General features: G+C 36.3%; 1 protein-coding gene across 7 annotated transcripts; it reads right to left on the bottom strand.

Moving 5' to 3' along the window:
* Window positions 1–493: 493 nt before the first annotated feature.
* LOC118273734 (ral guanine nucleotide dissociation stimulator) lies at window positions 494–27,926 on the bottom strand. 7 transcript variants are annotated; one of them, XM_050707290.1, is made up of 8 exons: window positions 22,590–22,878; window positions 19,228–19,512; window positions 8,751–8,852; window positions 5,399–5,550; window positions 4,414–4,524; window positions 3,933–4,068; window positions 2,397–3,825; window positions 494–2,209 (listed from the first exon to the last, which is right to left on the bottom strand). In XM_050707290.1, exons 2-8 carry the CDS (start codon window positions 19,432–19,434, stop codon window positions 2,073–2,075), a joined length of 2,274 nt encoding a protein of 757 aa, XP_050563247.1. In that variant the 5' UTR covers window positions 19,435–19,512; window positions 22,590–22,878; the 3' UTR covers window positions 494–2,072. The 7 variants fall into 7 exon arrangements, with proteins under 7 accessions (XP_050563247.1, XP_035446763.2, XP_050563403.1 ...); XM_035590870.2 differs by having other exon boundaries at window positions 8,751–8,855; window positions 22,590–22,877; XM_050707446.1 differs by lacking the exons at window positions 19,228–19,512; window positions 22,590–22,878 and adding an exon at window positions 27,480–27,926 and having other exon boundaries at window positions 8,751–8,855.

The following is a 27,926-nucleotide window of genomic DNA, read 5'->3' as shown; positions in this document are numbered from 1 at the left end:
CTAATAATCCGTAGTAATTAATAAAAAGATAATTAATTTTGTAAATAAAAAATATTTTGTTATAATAATATTTATTAACTCATAACATGAAACCAGTCTGTAAGTATAAAGTCGCGGATTGACGAAACTGTGAGTACGATATCTGAGGAAACTCCATCTAATCTCAAAATAGAATAACATTTAACTTTAGTGAAACCTAATCCTTCCTCATCTAGTGATATGATTCGAGATTTCTAGTTGCGCTCATAGGTGGCGCCACTGACGGACTACTATTTATTTATTTATTTACTAATCGCTAATTAAATCAACATTTTCTAATACGATGTAGGACACTAAATAAAGTAGGCACTCGTCGTTATAGTCACACTGAGAGAGGCAGTTCGAGTGCTGATAAGTGTGTAAGTAATGTAAGTAAAATAAAACTTAAGTAAGGTTGAATTTCAATCGACATTTTGATGAAGGTCTCTGTTTGTACGAATTAAAAGTCTCCACAAAAGATTTCGTTAACTTTTATTATACGAATATAAACATGTTACAGCGACACTGGTGGAAAACTACAAAAATTACACTTCAGTTAGATAATACAGATATTTACAGAACAATAGTTTAATGAATGTCATTCTGAGCTTAATTCAATAGAGTAGGTAACATAAATACATTATATTATGCAGGATAACACAATACGAGTTACATACGTTACAAACGATACAATTTAAATAATAATTTATTTTAGGCACACCGTGAATCTTACTTTTATTGTATGCGTATGGGCACGTCAAAAGAATTAGTACAGTACATAGGTATTAAATAAAAATACCACGGTGAAGTAATACATAGATAATATAATATTGTCTTTAATTAAAATTTTATTTCAAATATCAGTACATTTAATGTATGGCTGTAAGTACGTAGAGCTTACGATCTACTCATTAACTTACTTGTGTGCAAAATGGGCTTCGTAAGATGGCCGTCGATCGGAGACCATTCACAACAATGAACACATATCTAAAGCGACATTTACTTCTAGTGTAACTACAAGACCACTTTATGTTGAAACATTTGTTTTATGGGTAAACATTTAAGTACATATACGTCTCTGTCAGGTCAAACGTACCAGGTAGAAGTCAAGAAATAAAATAAAAACAGTTATATTTAGATCGTTCCCAGTCCAAAACGAAATTTTCCTATCCATCATCATTCTAATGTATGTATATTTATAATATCAAAAACATGACTTACAACGACTGGCTTTTGTGATCATCATTTGAGTCACCTTGTTCCCGCTTTATACCCTTCTTTACTTTGAAACACATAAACTCTATCAATTAGAAATACAATACGAAATTCAATTTATAAAACATGTTCCTATTAAAGCTTCTAAAACGTTATACAAAATTGGTACAGCACCTTGCTATTAGACGTATATTGCCTTTGGCTCAGTATTATACTACAATATTATTTCATGAGATTCTTATTTACAAACCATTATATACAAACGACAATTCACATATACATAAACATTCTATGCTAGAGGTGGCATTATATTAAGTTATTTACATGAGTACAGTACAAATAATACATCGTAGACACCGTGAAATGCACGCTAGGAATACATGGGAACACAGTGGTAAGTAATAAGTCTGGTTTCGGCACGGTTGCTAAACTTAAGGAACTTCCACTTGTAAAGCTGTGTGCAAAATCCTTGCATTGAGTTCTAGAATAGTCTGTTTATTATAGAGCCAAATAGGAAACAGCGCACACAATCCAAGACTACATTTTTCGCTGTTTCGAAATTGGGCAACGATAAAATTATGAAATGTAAATTATGTTATTCGCATTTTTCTTAAACCTTGTTTTGATTTATGATATGTGATTAACAAAAAATCTTCTTTTTCATCTAAAAACAACAAGAAACCAATTTCGGAGGTCTATGGAAAAGGTTGAAACAATAAATGCGATTCTTGAAGTCTGTCACTACCGTTATAGAGTCCGCCACAACACAAAACTGTCGTCGCTCAGATTATATAGTCTTTAAGCACAATAGCTGTCTACCAAATGGACACTGTCTGTGATCAGGGACGCTTCCCGCGCGACTTCCCGTTGACCACTGGCTCCACCTGCTGCGTCTTGCGCGGGCGCAGAATGAAGTTCAGATTGTATGCGGTATTCACCGCGTAGTAAACATTCGCATTCGCAGGCAGCAGCATCTCTGTAACAAAGTAACGAGATTTGTTAAATTTTGTTTTCAGGTAGGTAAATGTTGCTGTTGAAAATATTAAAAAAATTAAGTAATTATGATAGTCACATCGTGTAGCACTATAGTATTACAAAATAAATTAAAGAAATATCTATAGTCAATAAATACAACGGAAAATAATTTGAATTGAACATTTTACCTTTTTCAGGAAGAACCTGCGCTAAGGTATATCCATCAGGATCACCATCGAGGTTGAGCTTGAGCATCGCGTTACGGATAACTTGAGGCGTGCGCTCATTGTTGCACAACATGATGGACTTGTACAGTACCACGCCCTCGGTCTCAGCGCAGTCCGACTCGTAAGTCACGCGAATTATATAGAAGTCTGGGCCTGAGCGAACGCCCGGCGCTGCAGGGCTGACTCCTCCCACCTTCCCGTTGGCGGGCTTCTGTCCGCTATTGGCACTCGACAGCGAAACATCCAGGGAAGGTAGTGACGACGATGATGAACCGTGCGATAATCGCGTCGGTGACACCCTCCTCTCTAGGCTGTCCCTCTTCCACGCTGTGCCCGTGCCGTCAGTCTCACAATAGAACTGCGAACTGTTACTTGAGCTCGTGCTAGCAATCGAGTCATTCTTTCTGTGGCCATGGCTATTTGTTTCGTTTATTTTCTTTGGTCGCCTCTCCTTTGGTGGATTCGTAGGCGGTTCGATCTGACAAGACAGTTGATATGACTCCCGGTCATCCAGCACAATGACCGAGTCAAACCACCGATCAAACATCGAGTCAGAGGGCAAGTGATAGGCGTTGGCAGCACCCTGTAGTAACTTAATCTGCGCGAGGACTTCGAATTCTTTCCGTCGCTTATCGAAATTTATTAACCCATCGGCTACCGTATCTGGAATAGCGGTATCGATCATAGTAAGATCGGTTAGGAAAGTTCCAAGGTAAGGAATGGTTCCATGGCTGACGCCAGGAGAGCCTCGTTCGTGTAATAGTTTTTGTAGTTGGCGATCATTTTCGCCCACTGTATCTGCGAACTTAGCGGTTCCCTCACGCATGAGTAGCTCTCGTTGAGCCCATCGGTTATTGTCCTCACTAAAAATACGCGCAAGTTCATCGAACAATTCAGCTTTTTCTTTAGCTAGTAATGCCCACGTTTTTCTCAGTCTATAAACAGGGTTACTCTGGAGCCCCGAGATAATCGCTTTCAATGAAGAAAAGTTTTTGAGTACCCTCAGTTCTCGGGCAATATCGAGCCATGCTGCTAAAATTTCAGCTCGTTCGAGTGGCCTTAAATTGGGTTCAACCAGAACCGTAGATATCACTCTAAACGATACGGCATTAAATTGGTTTACAGTTGCCAAAACGGTAGCCGCGTCATGATTGCGGTCTTTGTCTCTGCGAGACCAGACGGCGCCAAGGCATTGGTGCGGGACGAGCTTCTTGAAGAGCTCCATGTCCATGCGGGTGAGCTGCTCGGCGAAGTGTCGGTGCGGCACGTGCGGCAGCCGGTACGCGCTGGTGTGGTGCGCCGGCACGCGCATACCGGCCGCCAGGCACATCGCACCGCCCACCCCGCACCCATTGCGCTCTGCACTGAATACAGCTAACTTCTGCAATACCTGCAAATATACACACAATCAGACAACGTTCCATCGTAATAATGTGTTATTTGACAACGGGTGTAAAATAACACATTATTAAAGCGTTCAACACTTTTTTATCATACCTTCGAATGTAGTTCTGTTCCTGGCAAATGAACCTGAGTGAAGGCGAGTAGCTGTTGCAGTGCGGGGTGGTGAGGAGGCTGACGAAAGTCTTCCGGGTACGTGTCCAGCCACACGTGCAGACACGCAACTAGAGTCCTGGAACATATACGATGCCATTCAATACTTAAGTAATGATAAGTAAATAATAATTTTCTTTAATAGAGATCTTAATCATTCACAACTTTATTACGAACTATTTGCAGTTTTATAAGAAGTTTTGGATTAATTCATACCTTGTAGCCTAACAAATTATTGGTAGTATTTTATCTAGGTACCACGTAAAGAGATTTGAGCCTATTTTAGACACCGGGAACAGTTCGAACTGGAATTGTGTCCATGGTATTAATTTATTTCCTCGGTACTTGCGCTTCCGATCACTTAATCAAGCAGGTAGTCAAAGAAAAAATACAGGCTAATTAACTAGAATTTAAGTTCACTCACTTTCGATGTTGCTGCGACGTGTCGACTGCAGTCGGGTGCACCTCCTCCGCAGCCAGCGCTTCGTATCGTCGCAAGAGAAGGTCCAGCACTCTGCTACATTCCGCGAAAGATCTGCAAATACCAACCATACATTGAATATTTAAGGAATAATTTAAACTGAATATCTGTCTAAGTAGGTCAGAGAACTGATTATTTATTTTTACGCATTAAAAAATCGGAGTTTTTATCATCTTACTTTTGAGATATCCCTATAAATATTATTAAAACTAGCTTCCGCCCGCGACTCCGTCTGCGTGGATGTCGGTCTTCGCGTGGAAGTTTTATTTCTCCATATTGAGTAACTCTGACAATGACATCAACAATGAGTCAACCATAAAAGATAGACATTTGCTGTCGTGGAATATTTTTTAAACAATTTTAAGGAGAATATTTCCGTAATACATGATTTCTGTGTAGCTTTAACCATTAAGGCTGCACACGCGACGGAAGCTTCAAAAATGGAGTAAGTTCTCCGGTTTTCCCAACATTTCCCTTCACTGCTCTGCTCCTATTGATCGTAGCGTGATGAAAAGTGTACTATAACCTGCCCAGGAGTATGAAGAACAATTGTACCAAATTTCGTTGAAATCTGTCGAGTGGTTTTTGTTTCTATAAAGAACATACAGACAGACAGACAGACAAAAAATTTTCTGATTGCATTTTTGGCGTCATTATCGATTCTACTAATCACCCACTGATAGTTATTTTGGAAATATATTTCATGTACAGAATTGACCTCTCTACAGATTTATTATAAGTATAGAAGTATAGAAGATAGATAATTATTGGCAGCCCAAATGACAATCTCAAAACAAAAACATTGATTAAAATTAATTAAACCGGTTTTTCAATCATTCAAATTCTATTTTCACTACATATTTATATTTTTAATGAAGATCATGAGAATTGAAGTTAGTATCCTAATTAAAGATTATAGTAAACTTACCGATATGTAGCTAGGAAAACATTAACGTATGTGGACTCGAGTTCGCCATCGTCGGTAGCGAGCGCTTCCACCAGCCGCTCGACAGTGCCCGCCTTCACGAAGCGCACGCGCACCGTCTCCCATTCCAAGTGGGAGATCTCGTCATCTGACTCCTGGAAGAAGATTTACCAAATTTTTATTTAATTACTTGTACATGTCAATGTTATGCATAACCTATAACATGTTAAATAAGCTTTCACTTATATAATTCACAGGTTACATCATGTTTTTAATGGATTAGTTAATTAGTTAGATTAGTTAATTGATTTGACTTTTTGAAAAATCATTCGTCATCATCAAGATTTCTTTCAAAAATCCATACATAAAAAAAAACATATGAAAATCGAATATAAATCAATATTTTCCTGTGCTGTTTTATCTCTGAATATCAGTTTATATCAGAATTATCCTTGTATCACGTGTATGAGGACAAATGCGAAAAATAAATAAGTATAATACCTACAACACATTTTTTTTTAAACAACTATGGGAATGATACAAGTTTTCATCATAGTCTCTGATGACTAACGTGTTGCAGTTTATAATATACCAATGGTAGTCACCATACTGTTATTTTGCTCGATTGTACAACAAAATAAGGAAAATAATGGTTTAGATGACCATTATCGAAATCTGCGTCATTCTCAAAACTGAAAGACAATGTGTGTTTTATAGTAATAACACTTATGTGTAATGGGGAAATACAGAAAGCGGCAGGTATTAAATGAGTAGCGTGTTTTTGAAGGAACAGTAAGAAATGTGGTAGGTACGTAATTTTCAGTGTGGTTTTCCGCTTATACTGACATTGTTTTTCGAGCCGTATTTTTAGGTAATAACAAACTTGGGAAAAGACCGTTCTTTGAATCGATGCACATTAACACAATAAGAAAAGGCGAAAGAAATAATTAATAATCAGTTTAACAGTAAAGTGAGAGTGTATATGAAGATTCAAAAGCTAAGAAAGTCAGTTAACCATAGTTATAAAGTGGCATTCAGACTTAATATCACATAAAGTACGAGATAGTACATGTAACTATGTAATTTTATGCAATTTAGTTGTCAAGCCATTGTGAGATCAGAGAACAACACTAAGTAACTAATGACTTAAGGTTCCCACATCTTACATTTACTATAGTTCTCTGTTTCACTCATTGTATCGAAATAATGTGTATAGGTATTGTCTTAAAACGTGTTTTGCGCTGATTTATGTATGTCAGAATAATACTCATTCAAGATACTGACATGATATAAGTAGGTTCTACAATCTACATTATGTACCAAGAATTTCCTAATCAACTTTCTAGATATCAAAAGTAATCAGAACTCACAGATATGTTTGATATTTATATCGGACTTTTACTAAAACAATCCGTCACTTTTTTCTCACAATTATTTTCGTAAAGAATGGAGTTAGTAATATATTTGTAATCTTAAAGAAAGGAAAAATCTTGTCGTTCATTCATAAAGCTATTGTTTCCTTGATTTATTTAACATGTAATCTCTTTTATTCTCTCTCAATTCTCAAGTGATGATTATAATTTCGTAACTATTGGTGCGAAGACTACGTACTCTTGGGAATGTAAGCAAAGATAGGTGTGTTACGAATGGCAACAATGTGGTTCGACATGATTCATTGTGTAGCTACTCTGCATATGGCCGAAGTCTTTGTCATCAGCTGATCGTAACTGCAATGTTTTGATTCGAACGATATTAAAGCGATACGGCCTTGTACCGCTACAAATCAATATTATTGTAAAGCACATAATCGAACAAACAGACAGAAACAAATAGCATTGGCATTGACTTTATTTGCGTTTAATTGACTATATTACAATTTCAAAAATCAAACTTACGATGAGCTTATACATTTAAAATATGTTGATTTATCCTATGTATTATGTATCTGAAGGTAGATTATAGCTAAGTATATAGAATTAATGTCGTTATAAGCATGAATAATATTGTCGTATCACTTAGAAATCTTGTAATTTTAATTGCATTTGTACTATCAGTTCATTCTATTTTACTCGGCGCTACACCGCTCCATGTAACTGGAAATCGTACCAAACCGTACATTACACGCCGGACTAATTAAGAGATACACGGTAATAAAGAATTATAAATTGTATGGTGCACGCCAAAATTACGTTCAGTAATTGTCATGAACAACCTTGTACACCATTGTCGGTCGTCCGGGAAGTTTACAGTACAGTTAATATAAACATGAATACAACTCTGGCACTGCGAGTGATCCGTGATGTTTTATAGCCACTTTGTATTCTACAAAATGTTATCGCATACCGTAAATCGGAACGGTTACGTATTGCACAAACGAACACAATAGAAAATTCTAGTATCTACTGCCACTAATGTACATATTTTGTTTGGAGACACGATTTTATTATGACTGAGTTGCCATTTATAATTTTACTATTGTCAGACATTTTTGAGCTTTACTTTTGAATAAACAGTGCTAATTTTAAATTTGATTTCGCATTTGGAGTTTTAATGGTTTTAATGACAGTATGGCTCATTAATATATTATGACAATGATGTAGTGTTGATGTATTATAAATTAATCAGCTTTAAAATGATTACACAGCTACTCATCGTCGTTATTAAAAACACAATACATAAATGACATAAACAAACAATTTGACATTCCATTGGAAGCGCATGATGCAAAAACGCTCGGATGTATCATACTTACAGTCATTTGCACATAATAAAGTAATTAGCAAACATTACTGAATAAGACTAGTTTAATCAACAAAATATGCCTACTATTAATTTTTGATAACGTAAAGAGCAAACTATCTCGTTTGTTTTATTGACCCATTAGATATTCATAGAAAACGTTGCAATACATTTCGTGCAACAGATTAGAAAACGAAGCCATTTGGATTAGGTAATAAATACTCCTTTCACACACATATATAAACTATTTATTGTGATGGTTTTAAAATATCTCCAGGGTAGCCACAGCTACTAATACAGCTTTGTTTACCATTTACTGATTCGATAAGAATAAATTTCAATTTCAAAACTTGAAAAGGTTCAATAATAACATGATCAATTTCTGAAAATGCTGGTCTGGCTACTGAGTTGTTCTTCCATAAGTTATTCCTCATAGGACATTAAGTCATCGATAACGCGAGTATAATGTTACGCAAACAGCTATTGTAATATTGAAATCATCTTAATTGAATTTCTAAATGCCATTAACCAACACCGATGCCAACCAGTCTCTAAATTAAAATGTCAATTTTGAAACTCTTTTGATAAGAGTAAAGAGAAATGTGCAGATACTCACACTAGAAGCGCTCCGTGTAGGTCGGTGGTAGCGGACTTTCTTGAGGTAGACGGTGTAGATGGCGCCGTCGACGCGCTCCTCGCCCCACAACCGCCATGTCGGCTGCTGGAACACACCACCAATAGGTCAACATAACAGCTCAACATATACATTTTGTATGAAATAACAGGCTATCGTCATACATCATCATGACCGCTCGTCTCATAGAGGTAACTTATTCCAGTCACATTGTCGTCTTTATTACTATCTGAGGATACCAGCAACACTTGCATCGTTTTCAAAAATGAATATTTAAACGTAGAATTCATAATAAAATATGTTTATTTATCACGTCAAGTACATACGGCACCTATTAAATGTATGCGTAAAGGTACGCATGTGCAGCTTCAAGTTATTAGTTCAGGAACATTACAACAGCGAGTAGCAGATAAGGAAAGTGTCACAACAGAGTACGGTCGTTGGTATGTGGTGTCTGTAAGAGAGTGCTTACATAATCATCGTCTAGGTTACGAGCGAACAGCGCGGGCTCGGCCTTACTGACGCCGCAGATCCTCCACATGGCCCATGTCCGCGACGTCACGCGCGACGTCACCTCAGCTCAGCTGAGCGCCTCCCGCATCACGCTCACTTTCACTAGCTCTGTTAGTGCACCGCACCGCCACAATGCCTCCACATGCAAATCCAGTAATTCAGTAATTGGATCATCAGCGGCAGTGGCGAGAGGCAACCGAGTATGCGAGCAGCGCGGACGTGCGTGACGCGGGAGAAATCGCAACGGACGCGGACACCGACACACTTGTCCACCTCGGCATCCGGCTCCAGAACGACACTACGCAACTTTTGATCGCCTCGTACAATTAAGCACCACTGTCACCTCTTAATCACTGACACTCGATAAATGATCCAAAACCAACTCTCCCTCATAACAAGTTTTCTACTATTACTGGCGATTCAGTCTAATAAACTGTGTAATTATCGTCACATTTTACTACGTTGATATTATGAAATCGTGAATTTGCATATTACATGGATATCGCATAACGAACATAGTCTATCAAAAACTTTCACACATTTATTGTTAGGAATGTTAGGTACCTACTGACTTCTACTGGATATTGAGAATGAGTTGCATAACTATACGATTCACTTCACAACTACAATCAATCACAGAAATAATAATAAACAAGTTTGCAAAATATAAATGGGCAATACAGAAGCGCTGGCGCTGCAGCGCGGGCGCACGGCGACTGCTCTCTTCGTGGAGAGATCGCGTGAAAAACACCGATAGAGCACGGCAATGACGCGCGCGCCCGCCGCGCCCCATACCCAGGTGTTGGCTTCATAACACGACAACACGTGCCTGCACATATGTGAGGAGAATCAAACAAGCTTAAATGTGCTCAGTATGACCACTTGTAATAATAATCCTATTAGGACCCTCAGCTACGCACACGACCAATAGGTAATCTTACTAAATCATTTAATTGTGTTAAAACGTTCAGTAAATATAGAATAGGTACTATTTATTCTCTCATATTTCCCACAACCAACGCGTACATCAGGTTTTTTGGAAGCAAATTGTATAATCCCTAAAATCATACTTTAATTATAAAATAACACATTATTAGAAACCGGGATACACGTACTTAGGGACAGAACGCAATGTGAAACTGCGACCCACTGCTGGCCTATTCTATGTAACTTTCATCTTTGTTTTATATGTACGAGTAGACACATACAATGAGCGTTTCATTCAAATGTATTCCACTATCACGTCTCATGTATTGAATTAGTAGACGTTAGACATGACATAGTTGAATAATTGATCCACAATGCGATAATACCCATTTAGAACTAAATCAGAGTAAGAACTATACAGGTAAGCTGTGTATTATAATTGGTGAATCTACTTTTACGAAAATACTGTAGGTAACACAAAAAGTACTATACAAACAACAGCTGATTCAAAATTAATTAACCCATGAAAAGAATGACTAATAAAATGTTATCATCGTCGAACATATTATCCGATAGACGTCCTCCTAGACATTGTCAATAACAAAACAAACAAACTGTAGAATAGCTTATCAATACATTTCATAATCCTAACCACAAAAGACAACGTGCAGGATAAGACCATTAAACTAGTTTATGCCAGTATTTATGTATAATTCCAAAATCAACATTTTGTTAGTGATAACATTTTTAAACAAACTGTTTACGAGCAAACATAAGCGTTGTTTACGAAAAGTAAATAGTTTTATCGTATGTATGTTGTATAGCGGGCGATGTGAGTTGTGAAGCGATATGCCCGCGCGCACCCAATGAAGCGATTAATAACTTGCCCACTCAACTACAAAGTAGTTTCGATCAATAATTGAAAATTGTAATGAACACCTAACCACATATTATGCTGTACATGTAGACAACAGTTTTTGTAAACTGCGATACACTCCATACCGACTGCTGATTAGTTATGTTGGGTGTAACAAACGTATGTTTGTAAACAAGACTGCTAAGTACTAGTCACTTTTTTTTAAACGACCTTTAACATGTTATAAGACATTTGAACGATTCAGTCGTGTCGATGTGTGTAAAATTAGTGTTTGTAAACACGTCAAATCTATCAGACGAACATTATGACCCATAGTAAAACAACATGAGAGGTCGGGTTTCAATAAAAAAAATTACTCTTGCTCTAAGCAAACCTAAATTTAATAAAGTACGTTCAAAGCAATAACATCAAATAAAATCGATAGACTCCACTCAAGTGAGTCGATTTACCTGAATAAATACTTTACTTTGGAATTTTCCTTTCAATCTTCCCTGGTAAATTGTAGAAGTTATTATGTACTCGTATAATAGTTTCAAGCAATTTTTATTTGTTATCTTACTCTAATCACGACATATAACTAGGTAGTTAACAAATTATTTATTAGGTAATGTTTACGGTATTTCATGAGCCATTTAAAACCAGTCCCAGTTGGAATAATTAACAGGTAATTGTCTGTACGATTGTGAAATGTAATTGCAAAACACAGTTAAACGCTACGCGACGTACAAATTGTTAAGTTTTACGAGAGTTGACAACGCGCCAGGAGCCCAGCCGGCGCCGCCTGACCCCGCCTGACCTTTCTTCTCTAATATAACCATGTACTACGTCGATTCTAATCTTCTGAATAAACATTTTTATGACATCTATGTATGAAATCTGTTGGTTCATAACTTTGACAGCGTTGATTTATCTAATTAACCATAATATTTATCAATGATGACTAACTAGAAAGAAAAATATACATGTGTTTCATAAATACGTAGTTGTTTTACATATTTCTCAAGATGATAGTTATTGTGAGATGTAAGCATGATATTGATCGCACTTGTTCCGCCGATCTGCTCAGCAAGTGATATGAGGCTCGTGGGATTTTATACAGAAATAAACCTGACAGTAAACCAGCTCGTATTTATAGGTAATTTCCTAGTAGAACATTCTAGCGATCGATGGGACTAGCAACAACAATACTCAATTGATTTCGTAGATTGTCGTCCCACGCATCAAACTGTCGGAAACCCTTCACAAATGCGCAATCGCTTGAAAAATCTCTCATGACTAAACATTGGACCCTTCTAACAAAACCTTTTTAGGATACTCAAGAATTTAGGACCCAAGCCGATTTACGCCCATACAATCCGATTGTTGTTGCTACGACACAAGACTTACGAAACCCTAGAAAATAAAACAAATCTTTTTGTATAACGAGGTTATTAACGTGACACTCAAACCATAATAGAAAGAGGGGTTTCATCGAAATTGGCATTCAAGGTAAAAAATAATATTAAAGACTTCAAATTACAGTGAAATTTCTAACAAGCTATCCAGCGCGGGGTGTCAAGGCATTTCATTAACTGCATAGTCATGGTGGTGAATAGGGAACATTCGATGTATCAACGTCGCGTCGTGAATCGCATTTACATCGGTAAATAGGTCGCCAGGTACGCGTTGATTTTATTCCAGTTTCACCGGTAGCTAGTAATGCTGTTTGAAAGTGCTAATATCGATCGGCATGCAACTTACAGTAGGTAGGTAATCTAAATATAGTACATGACCTAAGACGGGTGACTTCCTTTCCACCCCATGCCTCCCTAGCACCGAGCTAGCCCAATTACCGGCAACTGTCAGTCTGTGCCGTCGCGCCGTATACAAATAATTGGCTCTATTAAAATGAATATTGGAATTCTCTTTTCAGGAAAATTTCCTTTGTTATTTTAGTATTTGTCTGTCTAGCCGAAGCGTGAGTACCGTTTATTATTTCGATAGATAAACAATGCTTGTGGAAATATTGTTTCGTCAATATTATACTTTTAAATTGATAATTGAATTACAAGCCTAAAAGATTTTATTATTTCGACACACATGGAACCGACTTGTCACGAAGACCAGTCAATGTTAGGATAGATTAAATTGCAAATTAAGAGCCATGTTTTCAATTTAAATCTCAGATCTGTGATTGAATGAAACTTATCAAATCAACATATGAAGGTACTCCGAAATTGCGTAGTACTACTACGAAATTGCATAGTACTACTACGAAAATATATAGTTTTGCTACGAAATTACGTAGTACTGCTACGAAATTGCGCAGTACTGCTACGAAACAGCGTAGTGCTGTTATGAAAACGTATTATTTCTTCGAACAATCTTAATCAATATTTCTGAAGGTAATGTCATTTATCTCATAACATTGGCACGCCACACTCGCCTCTGTCACTTGATAAGATTATATCAGTCTAAAGATATCTTTCATTCGTTAGAGTTTATGACGCAGGTTGTTATATGGAGGCAATAAAACGTGAAGAGGCTCTGATGGTGATAGCCGGTGGCTCCGAAAATAGAAAGCAGTTGATGCGAACACCAGACGGGATGGGGCTCTCCTCAGTGACGCACTCCCACGTCGAACGTCTGTTATAATGACGTGACGTCACGTGCAACCCTTATGCACGGCAAATATAACTCGTCTATTTGCGTTATAGACCACTTGCATAACCACGCCAAATATAGTATTGTATAATTAGATTATATTATTAAGTGATGTAATTTTAGTGAAAAATCCTCACGGTAGTATTGTTTGGTTCAAGTGATCTGTTGTAATCTTGGCTCACGCAGACGACACTTTGACACGCACGCACCCTCTCGCCGCCTTTTAATAAATCCTAAGAGTACACTTACTTTAGATTCATAGCTGTACATAATGACCGACTCTTCGGGTTCATAGTCTTTCATAAAAAAAAAAAAAAAACATTTAGTTTGCCGAACTTTTTGAACAATAATGAACAGGAAACTAAAGTAGGTAACAGGTAGGTGCCCTATTACTCAACTTCTTAAAACATTGAACCGTGTCCTCATACAAAAAGTAGTTGATAGTTATTAGAAAACTGTTGTTAAACAAAGGACAGCGGTGAAGTCGGAGGGCATTGTGCGACTCGGGGCAGGCGTGTGGCGTGACGGACGCGCTTGGCCGGCGACGCGCCCTCACCACGACTGATGCCACCCGGAACAAACACCCACTAAGTATTGGGCAAGACAGTCCTATCGTAGCCCCCTTATTCAAACGACATACTCGCTTTCAAACTTGGCAGAATACTCACCGCCACATGAGTATTCATTTAAAAGGAAACCCACATGAGACATCCCTTTGCGAGTTGTCGGCAAAAGCTGACACCGATACCGCTATGTAAGAAATGTCGGTCATTCCTTTTGCAATGTACTGCGGCTAAGAGAGGCACCTCATAAAGCCGTGTACTCGCACCATTCCTTATTTGAAAAACAACACTGCACACATTTTCTTACTTTCCACGCTAGTCTCGAGGTAAGCACCACAGTTTACATACTAAGCAGTATGAAGCGACTACTTTTATAGAGAAATCTTACGAGAAGAATTTAAAGCACGTACTTTTAACGAAACCGTCATGTTTATTACTATTTTATTCAAATAACATAAAAATTTACAAAATACACACAAAACAATTGAATTTGTTTTAACGAACAAACCTCCATGCCATGTTGTATCAAGCGCCCATGGTGCTATGGTGAATCGATAAATATTAACACTAAAAAATACATTTTCCACTAGATACTCAGCATTCACGTTCACTAGACTAACGAAGCACTCAGAATCAAAAGACTAATTTACAAAATAACTACAAACATGTACACACCACACTAATCGTAAAATTATGAGCATTTCACGATACTATAACGCTGTTCATCGCAATCGGTACGCAAATATACTGTGAAGTCTCTAGTGGTGAATCGAAACAAAATACTCACTACTTTATTTCATAACAACATTCTTTCGTGCAATTAAAGTGAAGAATAAAGAGAAAAAACAACAAACAATAACGTCGAGTTCGTCGGCACCTCTGGAATCGATACTTATCGAGCATCGGACCGAATAGTCACGGTGACAACGACCTCAGGGCACCTCAGACACTTGGTGACCCAGTACCTACTTATTACAGGCATGCAATACACAGCTCTTATCATCTTGCTAATCAAATTAACAACCTGCAGTCATTCACGCAGCGTTGCAATTTCATATCGTATCTAAATCTATGCGCATGGTAATGAGGACCGTACTTAGCAACTCCTCAACCCACTTATGTAGCTGATAAGCATATTTTAATGAATCCAACAGAAATCAAAACTAAAAATACAACAATGTAAAGAAGAGCAGAGCTCTATATACAATAATAAAATATATTTTATAAGAAAATTAATTTTGAAATCTTCGAAAAGATCGAGGTTAATATGTTTCAGGTCAAAAGGACCCGAACCTCATTATCTGATGTTGCGAACTAAGAATATTCTATTTACTTCTCCAACATCTAAAAGTGAGACTAGCACACAATTAGAGGTCTAGTTCCTAGTTGTAGTAGCTGTTGGTTACATGTCAAGCATCCTTCGCATATGGAGCACTATGACCTATTTCAGTGTGTGGCCCTCGCTGCTGCGCCAGGAAATAGAATGCCATCTTCTTACTCTATTTATGACATTCATACACGACTTTTTACTGTGATATGTGTTACTTAACAGTCGTAAAATATCACAAGGTTACTTTATATGCCATTATGTAAGTAAACAAAACCTAAATATTCAAATATGTGTACGTCATTTAGTTAACACTTTTCTGTGTACGCACTGTAGTCTTGAAATGTAGATTGCGTACCACATAATAGGGATACTAGGAATTCTATTTTCCTGGTAAATCGATGTTATTTCTGCTTATTAATCGATACATTGATGACATAAAATAACAGTTAATTCTATATTGATTAAATTGTATGACTAACTCGTTAGTCCAGTAATCACAAATATAATTCCTAAAAATATTTAATTATATACATGTAATTGAGTTTTATGTTTTCGAAAATTATTCGCTGTAATTAATTACAAAGAACCTGAAATTGTGCCTGAAGAACGATATTACGCTCGCCCCAATTATACGGAACTTTTGACAGGGGTGGTAAAAAAATTACCTAACATTTAATGTGTTGCATTTCTTTTTAATATATTATATCGTTAATGGGATCTAAAATTTTATTTTTATCTATTAGACAAGTTTTGACAGGCGGTCAACAGCCTCCAGTATAGACGACCGGCTCAAGAAGACAAATATTTTCTGGGAAATTAGACCTACCATAATGCACACATAATTCGATCATCTTTGTACGTCAATAAACGATTCGTCACTTGGGTTATGATTCACACAAATTCATTGAAGTAGATATGTACATACTTTGAACCATAAACAAGCGGTCACAATACGCTCCTATTCAGACAATTATCATCATGCTAACCAAATACCTATTCTTGAAAACACTTCTAAAACAATAAATGAATATAAAACTACGGTTACCCTAAATAGGTAACGTAGTTTTAAATGGGTTAAAATTCAAACGGTTAAAAGTATGTTATCATCTTTTGTATCGACAATCTCAAGAGCTTGATCAAGATTTCTTGCTATTATAAAATATAATATTATTAACAGAATCTTGTCGATAATACTTTGAGCACATTTTCCATAACTTGTTCATGCTATGACATAATAATATAGTACGAAGTTTGCTGGGTCGACTAGTACGAGGTATACAAAACAAACCAGTGTCGAGTAAGCGTCTGTTATACAAATGTTTCGGGCCGGTAAAGTGATAAAGGTGCTCTTATCTCAAGGACGTCCTTCAAGTCGCTTCAGTTGTAGGTTAAGCCCACCCCATGACCTATTTTCCCTCATGTCCTAATTTTCTGTACATACAAAACGAACTGAAGCTGCTTATTTTCAGGTAGAAATCTCTTATGAACACAACTTTGAAATAATCGATTATTGATTTAAAGCCTGTTTGAAAATCCGATGTTAAAACCGTTAATCTTAATTTTATACTATGTTACAGAATATTATGATACATTTTGTTGATTAGAGCAATAATGCCCAACAACAATGTGAAAAATGATGACTTTATGGCAGTCTCTGATGACAATAAAATATTATGTTTTATAGCTGTTACAAGCTACAATGTTAATGTTAGCCGTAAAAGGAACGCCGTACTACATTCCCTTGGGATATCAAATTGAATATTGATTGTATTTGTATGCTATACGAAATGATTGCAAGCGGCATAGTGATATCACTGGCAATTTATAATCAATACTTTTTCGATAGTTACCAAATAACTGACTTGTGTCCAGGGCCCGTATAGCAGCCTGCCGCATTCTCGAGCGCGACCCGCATGCATTCCTATGCGCGTGCGCAGTCACTGACGCTCACATAATTCAAGCCTTGACCTGCATTGCTAACGAAGCCTGCAGGCGTACCAGATAAGACGATTCACTGACACTCTTTGCAAAATTAACTAAACATTTAAACACTACTGTTATTACATTCCATGGCGAAACATTACTACTGGCCACGGACCAGAACACGGAGATAACTGATGATAACAAATAAAAAAGACACAAAAATCCTAGTTAAATATGAATAACAAGCACACTTCTCGATCGGCTTCCAAAGGAACTGAGTATTTACTGAAAAGCGTTCAGATTCGTAATAGCATGAATCAAGAATCTAAATACCACTGACGTCAGCACTCGGTAACGCATACAAATCAATACGTGCTAGTTAATCACTCATTTACACGTTGAACTACCTACAACCCGTTTATTGAATTGTTTACTTTGATAAAAAGTTATACAGAGAGGATAACAAGTTATCAAGTATCTACGAGTATATCAAAGGAAACTCATGAAAACTGGAGTCTGGAGGCAAAATCCAGGCACCCATTAGTAACTTTTATTACATATCATTTCCAATTTAGCATAACATTTAAAATAAACTTATCTAGAACCATAGAACCTTGTACTAAAAAACTATAATAAAAAAAACTAAGGCAGTTGTTCTGTTGCTACTCACTCACTTATATTTCCAGTAAATGTTTAAAACCCAAACATCGACTTGTTTACTCAAAATTGAATTGTAAATTCCCATTGTAGGTATAATTCATTCACCGAAACACGTCAATTGCTGATTTAATTTAAAACATTGTAAGTAAAGTAAGAATTTTAGGTTTTGCTATCATGTGAACCTTGAACTCAGTTTAAAAATATGTAAATAAGTATTATTTCAGCCATTATATTGTTTTTGTTCGTTAATTTAGAATAGACAAATACTTAAATTTAAAAATAACTATGTAACTGGTTTGCAAATCAGGTCTTTGGAGTAGAATGTTTTTAATTCCAGCACATTCCATCGATCTGAATATTTAGTAAGCTAATACAAAATATAGGAGTTGCTAATAAAGAGAGAGCCGTATAATTTGCTGCTGTTTAAAATGTCGTTTATTAAAATAGAACAGGTCAAAAGAGTTCTCGTTATTATGTATTTTTAACGGTATAAACGCCTAACATCGTTATTATTTTTCATTAATGCGTTGTTTGTCACATTTACATATTTATTAAGCGAGTATATGACAATGTATGAGTCAACGTACGGACGAAGCTCGTCATTTGTCGTGGTAATAACAAATACCAATATCCGGTGTGTAATACATCCTCGTATATTTGTATTATCGCCGAATTTTATCAAGTTATCACTAAGTACACCATTAAGAAGAAATTCGTTTACAAAAAGATGACGATGCTTCTCCGTAACTGACAACAATCTCAATCCTGTTTTTTGTTTTTGGCTACACAAATACCATTTCGGTAACGGTCATCTGATAAAACATACATACATTAGTTAATTATCAATAAATATTCGAAATCCACCACTCAACTCATGAGATTTATTCCCAGCTTTGAATAACAGTTCCATGAACTGAATAGCGTGATGATGCTGAAGATTCCATTAAACTAGTAACTTGTTGATACAAATGTGATGGTCCTCCTTAATTGGTATTTCAGGGGAAGTTGTAGAGCCCAACTTACTTTGACATACCACCGGGTTTGAGATTTTCGGTGTCTGGTTCGGCGACGCTCACAGCTCCTGTCTGCGCGAGCCGGCGACCGCAGCGCGTGGCACTGCGCCGCTAGCGCCTTGGTGCGCTCCGCCAACGAGTGCCGCAGCTCGCCCCCCACACACCCCCGCACCAACATCTCACCCGACCTCCACTTGCTCCACCAGAACACTGTCATCGATAATATTCGAAATACCACTCATCGCGACCCCCTTCTCTACACCGATGACCCCAGCTGATTGTGTTGCAACCCTGCCTAATAAAAAGAAATTCCGCTTTACATACTCATTCTACTAAATGGTTATGTAATCAATGCCAAGATAAGAACCTTTAGTTATCGAATAGGAAAACTATCGCACACGACAATAATTAGATTTAGTGGCTAAAAATAGACCTCTTTAAGTGTAGTCTATTTTAGATTAGATGAACGAGATGAGGCGTCAAGGTCTAGGTCGGGAGATAAGGTCGAGCGGGGAACAACTTGTTTATCATTTGATATGATGAGTAAACGCATTCAGACGGGCAACGACTCGGGATGGGATATCCAGTAGGTACGTGTCACTGTATCGCTTGTGGGAATTACATAAAATGATTCTTATAGTAACTTTGTCGGACCCATACAATTTGTTAATCCCCTATAAATGGGAATTACATGTGTACTTACATAATTATGGCAATATTTTATTTATCAGTTTTTAATGTTACTGCAAAATTAGTCATATCCTCTAGTATCTAATTAAACCAGTAGTAGTGTTGATGAAATGAAATGAACTCTGATTGTAATTAAGGTGCAATGTGATCCATTCCTATCTCGGCACTCATTGTCACGGTAATGGGGCCACTACCTACTACCTAGTTAGATTGTGAATAATGTGTCCATATTTTAAATAAAACAATTACTGTTGTACATATAGTGATATAGACCAAGAAGATACAAAATAAATCCAACATAAGTGATCGGTAAGTCTAAAACTGTTTATATACGAGTATATGGGTACCTAAACTACTTTATATAGAAATGCATTAATGTTACAAATGACAATACACTTATTTGTTGCTGTGAGTAGAAGTTAGATAAGTCTAGCTACAGATAATAGCACTTTATGCTATGCTAATCATGTTTACATTTTAGTGCGTGCTTTTATGTCATAATCAACTACTCTCAACCGCTCATTTCGCTCGGGATTTAATTATCCCAGTAATAGACTTTCCATAAATAGAACTTTTGAAAGGTCAACATCACAGGTTTATTTCAGTTTATTCATAGGGAGATATTTCTTCATTACAGCTTCAATATATTTCAATAAAGTACTTTTATATATTTAAAATTGGACGTTTTGTGGCGTGTACACAACGTGGGCGCTGTGCTATCTTTAACATTATCTGTTGCTAAAAATGGATCGCAATGTTGATCCAACGAACAGACATTTTCCTAAAAACTTCAATTAATAAAGGGCCAAATGAAACATATACTTTGTGTCCATTTAGTTTGTAATTTTTGGCGCACGAACGAATTCTAGAGTAACATTAGACTATTTCAACTAAGATTCTTAGAAAAGACTAAGCTTTTAGATTTTTTATTTTAAAATACCTGACCTAAATAACTATGGTATAAAAACAAGTTTAGTTGCTTAGGCGTAAAATACATGTCTGTAGACTAGGTCGATATCTGACGAGGAAATTGGATAATTGAGGAAGGGAGCGGCCGTCGACGTGCACTACGAGTAAATACACACGGTACATTAAGAGTACATTTACATTTTTTTCTACGAGTATCGCGTGTTGCAAGTAATCTAATCAAATTATTTTCAAATTGATAAACTTTAGTATAAACTATGTTGTAATATGACAAATAATATCTATTTTCATCTTAAAAATGCCGCGAATGCAATAAATTGCAACATAGTGGCTACCGTTCAAAGGAATTCTAAACAACTCCTTACTGGGTCAGTGTGAGCGTATTTTAAGATATCTCGCTCGAAAACTGGCATTAATTGATGTTTAGCTTGTGAAATACGTTTTCTAATTATAGCTAGTAAAGGTAAATACGAGGTACTGGTAACTAACATATCGATGATGTTGATTGTCAATTACAATAATAAAACAAGAATACGAGTATTATACAAGTTGACAAATATCTTTACATTAGCGTAATTTCCAAAATTATGTCATTACGTAAAAATAAACTTTTAAAGCCACCAAAATGCAAATCATGTGCTACAAAAGCAGGTGTTTTGTATGCGTTTAATGGCCCGAAATTTCGTCCTTACTGCTTGTGACTACGGCAACAGTACAGAATCGCAGTGAAAACGACAGGTGGCCGCCAACTGTCGTCAGGTGCGCGCCGTACAAAGGACCGAAAAGGTTTTAAAAATCCTACCTGGCTTCCAAACGCACCACTCTCATTTATTCATCTACCCATACGAACCGCGACTTTTTGCGTGTACTCTTTGTGCAAGGCTTTGTGTTCACACTCATTATCTAGGCAGTAGGCAAGTTTATTATCAGCGAGTAGGAGAGTAACGTTCGTACTGTTTCAGTGCCTACAAAATTCCTCTTTCCTTACTGTTTATTCTAAGTATTTCAAACAAGCTGTTCTTAAAAATATTTTTCTTGGTTGTGTTCTAGTTTACAAGTGAATGTCTTCGTCTCAGATTTGCTTTTTTACATTTTTTAAACATGATTAGATAAGTTTTTCTTGATAAAAATGATTACATAAAGGAGAACAGTAAATTATTCAGAGATCACAGCGTTTACTTGTATTTGAAAGTCGATGATGGTCAAGACATTTCGAAATTTGATTTAATACCAGTTAGCAACCGTGTGATCCAATTAGATTCAACTAAGCGAATTCATACAAGAAGGTTCAGAATTATTTTGGGGGGTAAATGAAAAAGAATTACCCATACGATTTTGTAGTGAAAATCAAAGTGTTGATAAGTCACATAATTATGTACTGTGATTTACTACAAGCGTAATTAGGCCTAAACATTTAAGTGCCTTAAGTGCTATCAACCGTAGTAACTTCGCAGAACGACGGTAGTAGATTAAACTTATGACTGATTATTATGTGTACTCGTGAATCTTTGTTAGTCATCCTCAGCGTCTAATGAACGCCTTTGTACTCAACACTTCAAAATATTAAGCAACAGTGATAGGTTTTGTTTAAAACTGTATCCCATTTATGTATGTACGATCAGCTGATGAGGGCCATAGTTCATAGTAGTAGCTAGATTATTACGGATAATTGGCATTAAAGGATTCTTGGATTCTTAACTTGGCATTAACTACATACCTGTAGATAACCAACTACTTGGTATAGCAAATAATTACCATGCAAATTACACTTGAACTCAAAACACGTTTAAAAATAAAAACACAAAAATGTTATCTCACTGTACACAGTCACAGAAATCACAAAGGAAACACAATGGAATATTATTCATTCAACATAAGTTCACTGGTTTCTTCACAAAAAGTACTTAAACGAGATTTTTCGGAAGTGTGTTTTATCACTGAATGTAAAGTAAGAACGTTGACAAGTAATGGCCTTCCGCACTCGACGCCCGGCGCGCGTCGTCTGAGCCCGCGACAAGCTCCATCGCTCTACACCGAGGACTGACGCGACAAGGAAACCACGCATGTGCAGGATCTCTCGGATTTTCCGACACGCCACTGTCATGACGTTGCACGGCTACGTCATTAAACCATAAATTCTACAAATCGCCGTACTAGTCAATCGTAAACACCATAACAGGTAAACAGTAACAGTAAACATGATATGATACAGTACTTACTTGTAGTCGAGTATTACATATCACAATATAGAGGTTATTATCCAGGTTGTAATAATTTATATAACCTTTTCAAAGTACCATGCTGCAAAATTACAATATTCATAAATGTTATTTATTCGTTAGGTAATAAGTTCGAGTATTTATAACTAAATGAAAAAGTTTAATGGTTCTTGATCAGACTTCGGTTACCTAACTTAAGATTTCGTGCTTTGTAATTGTACTAGCGACAGCTCGTACGGAATTATTTAAAATACCAGCCAGGCACTTAGCTGTTGCTTAACTTAAAAATAGTGGTTGATAATTATGGTGTACCAAAAGGACGTATTAAGACTTCTTACATGATTAAAAAATATTTGTGCACAATATGCTGGTATTTTCGATGAAACTTATTAAATCTACCTAGTTATAAATAAACCTATATGTTTATGCTTGTAAAAGATTTAGAAAGCCTATGGTTATGTAACATACATATATCACAATATACATATTATTGATTTTAATTATGATTACGACGAATTAACAAGTGATGCAAGTGACATTATTTCTATAAGTGTTATAAATAGTTCAGAATTTATTTTACTATGTGAGTAATTATACTAAATTAAACTATGTTTGTATTAATGTTAGGTATTTTTTATCTTATTCTTGGTATTGTCATTTAAAGTAGTTTCTAAAATTCATGCATATTTCTTGTAGTGTTATCACTTAGTATTAAATTGTTGGTTAACCTATAATTGGCGACTGTATAAGCCCAAAACTGACATGTATTTACTGTACTTAATATTCTTTATACAGAAGCTGTTGGTAAACCTTTAATAAATAAATAAATACATTTTATTTCTTATTCATATTCTCATTACTGTCTGGCAAATTAGCAATAATTATGATAAAACGGCAGATTGAAGTTCAAGGTCATCATTATTAAAATATAATTAATGTTTTATATTAAATTAATGATTTTCAGGAATTTGTAAATTAGCAGTTGTACAATTAAAAACCACATTTTTAATATCTTATTTCACACGGAAATCATAATAAAGAAGGAATAAACACAGATCACTTACATCGTGACGCCTTTAAACCCCAAAGGGGTACGCAGAGGCATATTATAGCACGTAATGCCACTGTACAATGTACACTCACTTTTCAATTTATGTTGTAAGTCCCACTTATTATTAGGTGGTGAGGCTATTGCCATATATCGGGCACATATCCAGACTTCATGCTTCTACTGAGAAATAATGAAAGAGTTATATGGTTTAGGTACTTTTCATCAGTTATGTTGTGGGTCCCATGAGCATCTTCTAGATAAACTTTTGTTATCTTACATTACGTGCAGCTACTACGATTTGGTCAGGGGCCTATACCAGTCTAGTACCTAATATTATTGTGTGTTGTATAAAATATTATTTTATTCTTAATTGATTTGAGATATTTAAAAAGTGAAATTGCGAAAACTGACTGGTTAGTACCAAATACCAACTAATATTAAACAAATTATTGTACGCTATACGCCTGGCACGAGTATAGTTAATATGAAATGTACTACCTATTTTTTGACAATTTTATGTGACATATAACGGGGTGATTCTGGCACCAATTTACAGAAAACCATGCCTGTACTGAGAATTTTGAATAAACTTAAAGACGCTAATTTCGAAAGCCGTAGCTAAATAACTTGTAAACGTTGAGAATCTAATTCAGGACCCCTTGCTGTCCCAATATACATATTAAAGTAAAGGAGACATGAATGAATGGAATAATATTAATTACATAATTACACGTCACGTGTAAAAGATCTCAACGCGCGATATCACATCGTCTTTTTTTGTTGCAAAACACCTCAGTACATTAGTTGCTGTACACATTCTGTACTCAGACATTTTAAAAGTAAGTTACCATTCATATGTATTTATGACGAACCTGAGTCCCTCTCGCCTCATCCAAGGCAGGAGGAGACATTAAAAAAGCTAGTCATAGATTTTTGCACTACTTAGTTCATCATAAAACAACGCATGTACTTACTTACTAAACCGATTCCTTAGTCTATATTGGTAATAATAGGTAGCTATTTATATTAAATACAAAAATGATACCTGAGTTAAATGTATTTTAGTAAAACATACCTAATAATAGCTTCCAGCTTTCCATAGGGAAAGCTTTAGCACCTAATATATTGCTATAAACAATGAATATCTGAATTTTCTGTTAAGTAAAATTCCTGAAATTAGGAAACTGAACGTCGTTACGCACTTACGTTATTTTTATTTTTATTAATTTTAAACCTGATTAGTGTCAGATATGTATACACAAAGATACATGTAAAAGATATTTTAAGCATATTACGTATACGAATCACAAGTCGGCAACGAAGTAAGTAACTTTAATAAAACAACTTGTTTATTACGCGAGCTCTTACTTAAAGTTCTATGGAACGCAATGTAACGTGAAAGTGCTAACCGAAGGTCCGGACTCCGAGAGTTTCACTTTCTACAGAAAAATGCGATTGTCGAAATGTTCGCGCATCGACGTGGTCTAACAAAACGATAGATTTATTTATACGCCTATCATAAACACTAGGCCCAGACACAATGTTCGTATCTATGTACGTTTCTCAATACTTTTCTGCAAATCACGATAATATTTGCAGTATCATAAAGTAAGCGGTTTTATAAGTAAGCTTGTGATTTGGGAAAAAAGATGTATAGGTGTACCGAAGTGTCAGTATTTATAGCTATCTATTATGTTCAGGATAAACCAAACAAATAACCTCCTGGGGAAAATATGAAGTGAGGTCAAACGCAACGAAAGAGACAGGTAACATTAAAAGACAAACAGTTCGAGTAGATCAGCACAACCTAAGGACAGTGGTATTTATATTTAATTTCTCTGAAAATAATATTCATTAAGAAAACCTACCATAGTTTTTGTCGAGTAAACTTGTACATAGGTAGCTTCTAGTTTCAAAATATAATAATCATTTATTTATTTTAATCACATAACAATTTGTTGTAAGCAATTTTACAAATAACTGGTGTCTGTTGTATGTAAATCCTGTATCACAGATCACCAGACCAACCCTCTGACGTGATACAATGATTTACTGAATTGCATGAAATGCCAAGAAGAGCCGAAGCGGTTTTTGCAGAAAGACCGGTCCAGAAGGAAGAAGACAAGCGAGTTTATAATGCACCTCAAGCATCAACCGAATAGGAAAATACTGCTGAGTTTTTGCTCTAGGTTTAATTATGCCATCGTTATATTGATAGCAAGTCGAAGGATAACTATGACTCGCTTACTGTCAGGTGATATATCATAGGTACCATTTATCATAGAACAGAAGGAAATCTGAAAGTTAACAATGGTTCAGAAACTGGAGCAAGCGCGCGTGTGTAGTGTGCAAGCTACTGCCACTAGTCCCACGAACACTTTCAACATTTTGCGTTATTGCCAGAATAATAAAACAAATATCGCAATCAACATCTGTGCCATACTTTTTATGAAATGACAGTGTACAATGTACAGTGTGTTGCTTAACAATATTTTTTGTTTTGCACACCAATCAAACGGAAGTTATTGTTAACTTAGCCTAATTTGTCAATGCAGGCATGGCTGTGACCGCTCGAATGTTGGGGACAATGTTTGTTACGAATCGATAAAGTAAACTTTTTATTGCATGTTTTCAAAATTAGAATATTTTTTATTGGGTACCACATACCAACGTCATATCAAACGTAAGTTGGCCTATTCACTTCTGTGGGCGAAAAACAACTCCCACGCTTTGAATCATCGGTCGACCATAAATTATTTCAAATTAAGAACATATTATTGAAGGTGTAGACGAACAAACACTTCCCTGCTGTAAGAGCCATGATTTATGCCATGGTTTATCACGAATTCTTTCTAGGTCCCTAGGTCCCTACAAATTAGCCCGCTTCGTGGGACATTCGTATTATTTCAGGACTTCTTTATTTTCCCGTTAGTCGTGTGATAAAGGCTATTTTTACCATTAATGTAACCGGTAAATATTTCGTTTAATATGCATATATAATATTATATCTAGTTATTTGCCTTATAACGTTTATTACTTATTTTACAAATATTGTATTTGTACCAAATAGGCAGACATTATTAAAAGTCATAAGTAAGCAGAATGTATGTAGCCAGCCTTGAACGTCACCAGTTCAAGTAAACACTCAAGTATTAAGTAAGCAACATTTACTGTCTATAATATCATCATCATTATAAATAGCCAAACTGAAATCGCCTCTGCAATTTTCTCAATAGTGATCTAATACGATCGTTGTCAGTAGTCGTCAGACAGCTCCTCGTGCTGTTCGCACCTCATCCTACCGCACTGGGATTGAGAAATCTTAACACATTGTGATAATATTAGTAGTGAGTGGAACTACAAAAATGATATTACCAAGCTCTCAGCATCCTGGCTCATCTTTTTCTACGCATGGTTCCCGTGGAGGAACCGCGCTGTGGCGGCGTTGCTGCTAGAAGCCAGGTAATCCAAGACACTGCACCATCGCACGTCACCATAACAACACTCCACATTCCATCACTGCATCCGCGTCCAACATATGATCGCGGTGGCCGGTGTCTCTGACGTCACGCGCTTTCTCACTACTTCACAAGGTTATTGTTGTTTTAGGTGTTTGTGGTCCTGTGCACTCGATCACTTAAATTCAAACAATGATACTCTTGACTGATGAATTGATTCGTTTCGCTTTAGCGTGCTGTAGAAATAATGTTCGCGTGTGAGCAAGTACTATCGTGTGACGCAGGTAACGACTTTCGCGCACGAACTGAGTGAAGCACGTCCGCGTCGTGGCACCGCTGCCGTCGCGCGCGCACCACGTAACGG

Source organism: Spodoptera frugiperda, chromosome 1 (assembly GCF_023101765.2).
Source record: "Spodoptera frugiperda isolate SF20-4 chromosome 1, AGI-APGP_CSIRO_Sfru_2.0, whole genome shotgun sequence".
Lineage (NCBI taxonomy): Eukaryota > Metazoa > Arthropoda > Insecta > Lepidoptera > Noctuidae > Spodoptera > Spodoptera frugiperda.
The sequence above is the reverse complement of the archived record's forward strand: the minus strand, read 5'-3'. Positions and strand labels throughout refer to the sequence as shown.

Bases quoted from the DNA above. Each gene is read 5' to 3' on its own strand.
- LOC118273734 (XM_035590870.2), bottom strand. From the start codon at position 19,434: ATGACAGTGTTCTGGTGGAGCAAGTGGAGGTCGGGTGAGATGTTGGTG. The intron at 8,856-19,227 runs GTAAGTTGGGCT...GGTGTGTTCCAG, and splicing joins AAACCCGGTGGTATGTCAAA to CAGCCGACATGGCGGTTGTG. The intron at 4,069-4,413 runs GTGAGTGAACTT...TATATGTTCCAG, and splicing joins ACGTCGCAGCAACATCGAAA to GACTCTAGTTGCGTGTCTGC.